The 10593-nt window shown below is 52.6% G+C and overlaps 1 protein-coding gene across 4 annotated transcripts in view; it reads right to left on the bottom strand.

The window, feature by feature from the left end:
* NFATC2 (nuclear factor of activated T cells 2) overlaps positions 1 to 9628 on the bottom strand; it is a 144729-nt gene extending 135101 nt beyond the window's left edge. For all 4 annotated transcript variants that reach the window (XM_072801447.1, XM_072801444.1, XM_072801446.1 and 1 more), the window contains exon 1: positions 9480 to 9628. In XM_072801447.1, the coding sequence (XP_072657548.1) occupies positions 9480 to 9609 (130 nt within the window). In that variant the 5' untranslated portion in view covers positions 9610 to 9628. The remainder of the gene's footprint in view (positions 1 to 9479) is intronic.
* Between the last annotated feature and the right edge of the window lie 965 nt (positions 9629 to 10593).

Consider the following 10593-nt stretch of genomic DNA (forward strand, 5'->3'; position numbering starts at 1 on the left):
CTTGTCCCAGCGAAGACAGCTGTCTGCCTTCGCCAGACGGGACAGAAAGGAAGGCTCGGTCCCGCTCCCCAGGCGGCCTGCCACGAGGCCAGGCGCCTGGGACACAAGACCCGGGATGATTTGCAAACAATCAGCCTCACAGACCGGCTGCTGGCATGTCTGTGTGCAAACCCACACGCGCCCAGAGGTGGACACGTCCTCCTTTCGGAGAGCAGCAGAGAAGCGCATGGAATCGGCGACCCGCAGGCCTCAAGGTCAGCTTTTGGATGGAGGCAGGACGGCCCAGGCATTGGCAGACTGGAGGCCTCATCTCCATCCTCAAATCGGGGTGGAAAGAGCCACCTCTTGCTGGTTTAGGCGTCCCAAGGGCCCCGGCCTGCTTTCATAGCCACCGTGTCCCAAGCTTTCACGCGTACTACTTCTCTCCCTGCAGCTCACAACCCCCCGGAAGGCAGGTGCTCTCAAGTCCCTTGTGTTACACATAGAGAAACTGAGGCATAAGGGTGCAAAGATCCTCCCAAAGTCACAAAACAATGAGGGGCAGAGCCGGGGTTCGAACTGAGACCTCATCATTTAAGTGCCATAAAACGCACAAATGTGAAACGTACGTCTCTCATGCCTTTTACACCTGTACGTATCTGGTTACCCACCGTCCAAGATACAGAACATTTCCCTTCTGCCCCAGGCTTCCCTGGGGGAGGCCCCCCAGCCAGTAACCCTCACCAGGCCTGACTTCTCCCACCAGAGACTCGGTTTCCCTGCCCTTGAACGTCACATAAATAAAATCCTATGGGGTGGACAGGATTCGTCTTTCACTCAAGGTTCTGAGATTCACCCACGTTATGTGCAGCCACAATTTCTTTCTTATCACCACGTAGCATCCCCCGCCATATGATGACACCATAATTTATGTATCCAAGGTCGCCAGGCTGTACGACCTCTCTCTTCAAAGACAGCCATTTGAGACGGAACTGGACGTAGTGACCCGTCCCTCCACGCTCGTCAAGGGGTGCGTGACAAAGAACACAGTTCAGACAGCTTCCTCACCGAAAGGAGAAGGAAAGATCTGGTCAGAACTAACCAGAAATAGACTTCAGATAACCCTCCCTCAGACACCGCGGGCTCACCCACCTCTCCGCCGAAGGCCTGCATGAGGGGCCACGGGTGGACGCGCACTTTCCCCCCAGCTCAGCAGAGACCCCTCACCTTCCCGCCGGCACCTCGGGGCTGCACCCATGGGGTCTCACAACCCCTGGCACTGCCGACACGCTGATGGCCACCTTTCTCGTAGCCAACCTGAAATCCAAGTGGAAACTTATGCCTTGAAAACAGTGGGGCCCCTGGACTCTTGGCTAGGGACAGAGATTTAAAATTAATACCCTGATTGACTGACAGGTTCTTTATTTACACTTTCCCCCAGCAGTTTTCTTTTCGGTGCCACGCTCCCAGGGGCGGGCACACCTCATCACTGGCCCTGCCAGCCCCGGCCCTTCATGGCATTCCTCCTTTCAGAGGTGATGTCACCCGCTGCGGATCTCAGACCGGCAGCCCAGCCTCTGAGGGTCACACAGGTAAACAGCCCCTTTCTGTGTGTAGTCTGCGGAGTCACTGTTACAGGCACAGCAGACCAAGGTCTTCCCCTCCTCATTTAACGTCTCCCCCCTAGTGCAGGCGTGCCCAAGCAGGTTTGTTTTGATAAGGGCCTTTATAAATCCTGAGCTTTGCAGGCGACTTTCTTCCCTTCACAAAGCTCACCCAGGCATGGCTCAATTAAAATTCACAGGGGAAGGCCTGGCTTTTAGAAATGCATCTTAACTCAAACAGGCCCCGTGGAGAAAATGTGCTTTGCCCGAAACTCAGATGAGGAGGTGGGGAGGGTCCCAGATGCCAACTCAGGAAAAGCCATCTTCTGGCTCTGCTTGTACCTTAGTGGGCCTTTGGCTATATATCCCCTCCCCCACACCAAGAGGGGGAGGGGGAGGCATTAAAAATCCGAGGCATGGGGCTTTCCATCTCAATGCTAGTTTATAAGAAATGCAAAGGACAGAGGAACATGTTCGAAGACACCCCAGGAACGCCCCTGGCCAAATCCAGTACGTGGAGAATGGAGCCGGAAAAGTGGCCTTGTGTCTTCGGCAAAGAAGTAGCAAGAAAACAGATGGATGGGGACTTCTGCAGAATCAAAGAGACACAGTGGTCACATCAACCAAATACAACGTGAAGATCTTCTCTGGATCTTGAGTCCAACAAATTAACTGTAAAAAGATACCTGTGTGACAAACAGGAAACTGGCAACTAGACATGTGAAATTAAGTAATTATTGTTCTGCTTTAGGTTTGATAATAAGCATTTGATTTTTCTCCAGTCCTTATCTTTGAGAGCTCCGGGCTACTCTAGTTTATTAACAAAATAGTAGGTCATCCGGAATTTGATTCAAAATGACTGTGGGTGGGAGTGTTAGAGAACAAGTCGGGGGAGGGATGAAAGATTGGCCTCATGCTGGTAACTGAAGCTGGGTGATGGGAACGTGAATGTTAATTTTATCATTTCTCTATGTTTCCATTTTTCGGGAAAAGTTCGTAATAAAAATTCAGGAAAAAGTGAAAGGCAGTTGTTCTTGCTTTGGGGAAGCCCATATCGGGCGCTGCTCCAGGCAAGGAAGCAGACAGCCCCTGACCCATCCCAGGAAGAGCCCCAGGGTAGAGCGTTGCCTTCTTCCCTGAGCTCAGTTTGAACAATCAGCAGAAAAAACAAACCTCACACCAGCCGAGGGAAGCCAAGTTTGGCTGGAGCTCTGCGGAGTGTGTGGCTACTTCCTGTGCTGGGGAGGAAAGAAGGAGGAAGTCCCTTCGTGGGGGGAAGCCACAAGGCATCCATCACACTGCACTTTCCAGGGCTGCTCCTTCCTGGCCCTGGCTCAAAGGTCCCATGGGGCCAGAGCAGGCTACCTGGGGAAGCCCTGCCTCCCCAGGAGAGGCAGCCACAGGGGAACCTCCACGCCCCGGAGTCTGGACATTGGAGAAAGTTTTTGCAGCCAGCCCTGTTCTGGACCCTGTTCTGGAGCCTGTTCAAGGAGCCAGATGAGGTTTCGGGGTCTACACAGTAAGTGCATTAAGGTAGACAGCACCCACTCAAGCCAGGGAGCCAGGGGCTCCTCTCTAAGAACCAGAATCTGCTTTATTCCTGGCCTGTCTTCTTTTAAAGCTCAGAATTCATCCAAGGTAAAGGCTCACTCTTCCAAGGAGCCAATGCTCTCAGGAAGTCAGGAGAGCTGGAGGCTATCCCGGAGCCCATCACCACGGCCACCCAATCTCTGCACAGGCCTACCACACACGGCTTCGAGCACACTGCCTCCAGGTAGCCTCACCTCCACTCCAGCAGGTGAGCTCAACCCTGCTGCACAGGTGAGAAAACACAAGCCCAAAGAAGCAAAATCCTGTGCCCTTAGGCATACGGCTAATAAGGAATTATTATGCAACTTTTCATCCATTCATTTGGCGATTACTTATTGTGTGCTTGCTAATGCTGACTTTTGCTTGGCCAAGGTCAAGCAGGTAGGAGGCATCTAAACCAGAATTTCAAGCCAGGGTTTTCTGATTTCAGACCTGGTGCTCTGACCCGCTGAGCCACTGGAGCTGGGGGATCATGTGCGCCGGAGGAATGTATAACCATCCACTGGGATGCAGAAAGAAATAGAAAAACAGCTCAAGTCCCACTGATTTCCTGTCCTTTATCATTTTTATTTTTGCTGTAGGAGCATAACCCCCTTAGGACAGCAGCAAACATAAAGTTGATGATTCTAGAAATATCAAATATGAGGGGTGAACACAGCCCAGGCTCCAGGACATGGGACCCCTCAAAGCTGGAGTTTGTGACACTGGCTGAGTTGCAGTGCTGACAGCAGGGACTCAGGACCCCAACTACCTGGGCTCAAGGCCTGCCCTGCCATTTGCCGCTGCACGACTCAGCGAAGGTAACGGACCCCCAAAGAGTCTGACTTCACTTGGCCCAAGTGCAGCCAAAAGATTCTAATGTGCAGCCAGGACTGAGGACCGCTGGCCACAATACTGCATTTTTCATATATATTCAGCTACCCCCCCCCGCCCCCCACCAACCTTACAGGATTAGGACACCTCTGGAACCAACCCAAATAACACTGCCCTAAGGTTTTAAGAACCTCGCTTCCAATCATCTCCAGAACAGAGGGCCTTTAATCTGGAAGCGTGGATGACATCTGTTCAGTAGTAAAGAATGATTAGGGCAACTTTCTCCCCATTTCCTTTGCCTCCCTGACAAGGCCACCGCTCAACCCTAGCCCTCATTTCACCTTTCCAGCTGCACCTGGAGACGCTATTTGTACAAACCAGGCTTAATAAGACCTGTCCTTAACTCGACACAGACGGCAACGTCTCTGAATGTCACATGTGTTTAGCGAACCTGCTGGCTTAGGGTAGAACTCTATTTTTAGCAAGCACCAAAAAAAAACCCCATGATACCATATCCCAGCACCTCACTTGTCCCTCTTTGTTTACCAGGCTGTGTCCCACAGTGGCCCGGGGGCCAGGCAAGGGTAGGACCACATCTAATTGTCTCTACACCCCCACAGGGCCTGGCACAAAACCAGCATTCGGTGTATGTTTGCTGAAAGAATGAGGTTTTAATTGTCCCCCGTGAATGGGTTGAGAGCAGGTGTTCCTAAGTGGAAGTGCAGGTGACAAGAGGGGATGGGCTCCAGCAGGGTCTGTGACTCTACCTGAAAATGGTATAAAAGGCACACAGAGGGCAGAAGGGGATGTGTTGGGGAGATGGGGCGTGCGAGAGTTATGCACATGTGCAGTGCACACATGCTCCTATACTGTGTGTGCATATGGGGTCTGTGGCTTTCAGTGGCTGTGACCCAAAAAGCTTAAGGACCACCAGAATTGACTCTACAAGCAAATGACCAGGAGTCTGAAAGGTCAATGCTGGTGCCATTTGCATTAGCTTACCAGGAACTGAAGGGAGGGATACACCAGACCCATTGAGGTCTACCAGAAATGATCACTCCCAATGGGTCAGTCCTGACAGTCCAGAGGAGATGTGGCACTTCTGGAGGTGACCAGAATTCCCAGTATCCATCCATCTCACCCAGTGTTTTATACATTGGGAGAAGTAATAATCCATTTCATTGAATTCACAAGCACCCACAAAGGAATTAAAGTTCTAACTTTTCCACTGACAACTGACACACCTCTCTCCTCTCCACGATGAGCAGTAGCACTGGTCGGGACTTCCAGCTCCATCCCCGTTCTTTCTGTTACTTTTTTCAACTGAGGGAGACAGCTACGTATAGTAAGAGTCTACTTTTCATGCCTCTAAGCAAATAAATTTGAAAACCGAGGTAAATAAAATAGATGATTTCTTAGAAAGATATGGCTTACCAAGATTGACTCTAGTAGACACAAAGTGCAAGCAGGCCAATTCCCATAGACACAATAGAGAAAACAATCAGAGAACCACCCCATAAAAAGGCACCAGGTCTGGATGGCTTCACAGGGAAATTCTACCACAGCTTTAGGAATGGGATAGTCCCAACAATACATACATTGTTCCTGAGCACAGAAAAGGAAAGAAATCCAAACTTAATAGCATACCAAAAAGGACATCACAAATACCACTCGTGAATACTGCTGACAGGAATCTTAAATATTATCAGACACCAGCCCCACCACCTTAAGCGACCAAGTGGGGTTTAAACCAGGAGTTTCTCAATATTCGGAAGTCCATTAGTATAAATCAGCATATAAAGAGATCTAAGAAGAGTAAAATCATTTTTCCATAGATCCTAAGGAGTCTATGACATAATACAACTCTCATCAAAGCTCTCAAGAAAACAGTCATGAGTAGGTACTTCCTTGACATAATAAAATACATCCACTTCAATCCTAAAGCAGACACAGGAGGTATTCCTGCCAGGGTCAGAAACAAGGCAAGGGTGCCTACTATGTCCACTATTACACAGCAGGCTGCTGGAGGTATTATTAGTCAACACCATTGGACAAGAGGAAACCACAGAAGCACCATTAAAGGCTTTAGCTCAGTGAGGGCAGGGGCTGGGTCTCATTCCCTATTGTATCCCCAGGATCTAATACAATAGATTCTCAATAGTTAGCTGGATGAGTAAATGAATAATGGCTCATATTAACTGGCTATTAACAAAGCCAAGGGTTTAATAAAATGCTGGCAACAAATCACACTCTGTATTGATTTAAATAGATAAGAGGTGCTGGGTGGCTCAGTCGGTCGAGCGACTCTTGATTTTGGATCAGATCATCTCAGGGTGGTGAGATCGAGGCCTGTGTTGGGCTCTGCACTGGGCATGGAGCCTGCTTAAAATGTTCGCTCTCCCTCCACCCACCCCTTTCTCTCTCTCTCTCTCTCTCTCTCTCTGTCTCTCTCTCAAATAAATAAATAAATCTTAGATAAATAAATAGGTCAAGCCATTCAACAACAACCGTGTAAGATACGTACTATTATTTCAGCCATTTGACAGCTAAGCAAACCAAGGTCCAGAGAGGTTAAATGACTCATCCAAGATCACTCTGCTGGTAAATGTTTTAAACTCCAGTCTTGCCATGGCTGCCAGGCCCCTTACACACTGCTTTACATCTCTCTCCTCAGATAAGGGAATAGTGAACCCTCACACAGTAGTTAAGAATGTAGGCTCTGGAGCAAGACAGCCAGGTTCAGGTTTCAACTCTGCCATTTAACCGGCTCCACTTTCCTGGGAAACTTTCTTCACCATTCCATGCCTCACTGGCTCCTCTGTAAAATGAGGTGACCATAGTGCCCACCTGCTAGGGTTGGAGGGTTATGGCATGACTTAAGAAGCATCTGCTACAACGCTATACTTCCATAAAATGAGCATCCAACTTCCCCCAAATTTCTAAGGACCATCACCAAGTTCTGACAATTGTCCGACCCATTAGGGGGCCCTTTCCTTCCTTGACTTTTGCCAAGCTCACGCACAGAGTTAAGGGCAGCCCTCACATGCACCACCAAAACACTGTCACCTGGGACAGAGCCCAATAGCAACCCAAAGACTAGTGCCAGTCCTTGGGGAGCTCCACCATGCAGAAGCAGAGGTGACCCCACTAACATCTGGGTAAGGCAGGGCCAGACCACATCTGGAAGAGCTCGTTTAACCTCCCCAGGCTCACAACACCCCTTCTCATCCTCAGCCACAATGTTTCTGTGCTGCTTACTTCCCAGCAAGGACTCATCATTTATAGATTCCACAACAAACTCCCCCACCCCATAAGGGGGACGGAGGGCCTGCACATAGGAACTTCTTTCCAAAGAGCCCAGTTTGGAAGGGAGGAATCTGACAAGCACTTCCTTGGCCAAGTGGATCAAGGTCCATATCAACATTGATCAAGTTGATAATAGGTACCCTTGATAAGATGTGATGGGCATTGTCACTTCAGCTGCACGCTCTTCATCCCCAGAACCTATAGCCCCAGTCTTTCCATGAGGGAAATGTCAGAAAGACCCTAACCGAGGCCCATTCTACAGTATACCTAGCCAGTGCTCCTCAAAACTGGCAAGCTCATAAAATACAAAGACGGCATGGACTCTAGTTCATAATAATGCATCAATACTGGTTCCTGAATGATAGTAAGTATACCCATACTAATATAATGTAATGTTAATAAAATAGGGACCTGGGTGCTCAGTATATGGCAACTCCCTATGCTGTCTTTACAACTTTTCTGTGAACCTAAAACTGTTCCAAAAAAATAAGGTTTTGTTTTTTTTTTTTAAATGATTCCGGGGCTTTCACTGTGGCCATTTAGACACCCATCTGGCGGCCACCAAGCACCACTTGCCAAGAAAAACTATAAAAAGCACCTCCCATCAGATTTGGCTTGGAAAGTATTTCCCCGGAAAGCTCCCCTGTGCAAAAAAAAAAAAAAAAAGAAAGAAAGAAAAGAAAAAAGTTAGCTGATTGTGAATCTGGGAGGGGTGTCAGTATTAGTTCTCTGTAAAACATGACTTTAATCTTAACAAACAAAGACCACGGATGGTAAAGGATCCTTAAAGGGATCGTTTGCAGATTCTTAATTGTATCTTTTCAAAGCGAAGGATGGCCTCCAGATTGCAACTTGAGAAGACTGGTCTCTTAGGCTGGCTAATCATTTCCATCTCCAGCCAAAATACAGAATAATTTACTAATTCCCATCTTCACTTGGCAACCAAGCCAAAGCAAGCCCCTCACCTAACCGGCCTGTGAAGATGGCCAGGGAAGGAAAGTTAAAACTTCTCATTCACCTGCCATACACAGCATCTCTGGGAAGTACCAAACCCCCAAATATCTGTGTAAAGGCCTCCTACACAAACCAGCCGGCACAACCCCTTCCTGCGTTCCGGATGCGGCCAAGCCCGAGTGCATCTGGAAGTTACCAACAGGCCTGCCCCTGAGGCTTCAACAAGCATTGGCTGGGCTGGGCTGTCAAAATCAGGAAGCCTGGTCGGGGTTTTTTTTGTTGTTGTTGTTTTTTCCAAGACAACCTGCTAACCAGAAAAATACAGTGAAGTTGGGCATGCGACCTCCTCCTCCTCCTTCTGACAAATGCTCCTGTTAACCACGTGAAGTGATGGCCCGGCCTGGGGAAGTCCCCAGCCACCCAGGGCACCTGAAGGCAGACACTGACAGGTCGTTGGGGCAGAGATGGGCTGCTTCTTCCTGAATCCACAGGCCAGCCTCCCCCTCTCCCCCCCAAAACCCCACATTCCACTACGACCATGAGGTAGGGGGTCACATAACAAAGCTCAGACTGATCTATTTGGGGTGATTCACAAAGGCAGCAGCAGAACCCAGGGAAGAAATGGGCTGGCTTCCTAACAGCGAGGTCAAACCACGCTCTGGCATCAGACACAGACAAACAACCTCTTCACGAGTTTCGCCACCGCGTGTGCGACAAACCCAGCTCACAGGCGGTGCTGTCTGGAGAGAGGAGGCTCAGTGCCACGGGCCCTGACACTTGGGCTCCGTGGTAACCTTTGGGCCCCTCCGTTCCCTCCCTACCACCAGCTTTGGCCTCCTCACCTCCTCCCTCCAGAGGCAAATCTAGCCCTTCCTTTCCCCCTCGGAGCACCCTGCGGCCGGGCAGAGCCAGCTGAGGCCCCAGCTGAGGCCGGGGCCACCTTTTGCTCTGCTCCCAGTGACCCTCGGGGAGAAGTCACCAGTAACTGGGGCTGACGCCCTACTGGGCAAGAGAGGGCTTACCGCCCCCTAAGGGTGGCAGCAGTCCCAGACGCCTCATGCCCTCCCTCTCACCTGCGGAGACGCGCCCCTCCCGCCCTCACCAGCCCCCCACCCCGGGAAGTGAGACCTCGGGAGCAAGGAGGCGCCCGGGGCCCACTCGGCAGGCCCAAGCCCCCGCCCCGGCTCCGGGGGCGGCAGCGGGGGGGCCCGGCCGGGAGGAGCCTCCACCGACCTTCGATGGGGTTCAAATACTCATAGTCGAAGAGGATGGAGAAGTCGAACTCGTCTTGGGGGCTGCCCCCGGGCTCGTGACCTGGGGCGCCCCCGCCGTCGGGGTCCGGCTGCCGCTCCGGGGCGTCCATGCTCGCGGGGCGGCGGGAGGGCGGCGGGGCCGGGGCCGGGGGCGAGCGCGGGCGCGGGCGCGGCCTGCTGGGCCCGGGCGGGGGCGGCGGGGGCGGCGGGGCCTGTCCTCGCGGGGGCGGCGCGGGCGCAGCGGGTCCTGGACGCGCCCGGAGCTGAGCGGCGGCGGCGGCGGCGGCGGCGGGCTTCCTGCTCCGGAGGCACCTGCTGCAGCCCGTCGCGGGGAGGCGGGGCCGGGCCGGCCGGGCCGGCGGGGCGGGGCGGGGCCGCGACCGGGGCGCGGGGAGGGCGGGGGCGGGGGGGGAGGCGCCCGGGAGGAAGGAGGCCGCCCCCCCCCCCCGGGAGCACGCGCCCCGGGTCCCCTCCGCCGGGCGCTCCGGGGCCGCGGGGGAGGCTGCGGGCCTGCGGGCCTGGGACCCAGACGGGGGCGGGGGTAGTATTTGCCCTTCGTCATCAGCTGATCCCCTTCCTTTCCCTCTTCTCTTCTCTACGGGGAGGTGAGCAAGGGGGGGCACCCACTCCCTTCCCCTGCACGCTGTGTCTCCGGGTGTCTCTGCGTGCCCACAGCTGTGGCATGATCTTTTTTTCACCTGCAGTTGGGTCACCTGTATACCCCCTGAAAGCAGTTTCCCCAGTTTCCCAGGACCTGGGGGTGGGAGGCTGGGGGGGGAAGAATCCTAGGTACTCTAGAGCACGAGCCCCTACCTTACATCTGGACCCTTCCGGCCAACCAAGCTTGGCCAACCTAGCTCGTGCCTGGCGCCAGGGCCCCAGCATGAACCTGACACCGATGCCCCTCCCGGGAAGCTCAGGTTGGGGCTAGGGGCAGGCGTGGAGGTGATGAACAAGAGAAGAAAGGTCATCTTGGAACAGTGTCGGGAGGGAACCACCAGGGGTCTGGGCAAGGACTGGCTGGGGAGGCTTTATTCTCTGCGGTGGTCAGTCACCGCCTCTCCGGGAGGGTGGTGACAGATGGATGAACCTAA

Source organism: Canis lupus, chromosome 26 (assembly GCF_048164855.1).
Source record: "Canis lupus baileyi chromosome 26, mCanLup2.hap1, whole genome shotgun sequence".
NCBI lineage: Eukaryota > Metazoa > Chordata > Mammalia > Carnivora > Canidae > Canis > Canis lupus.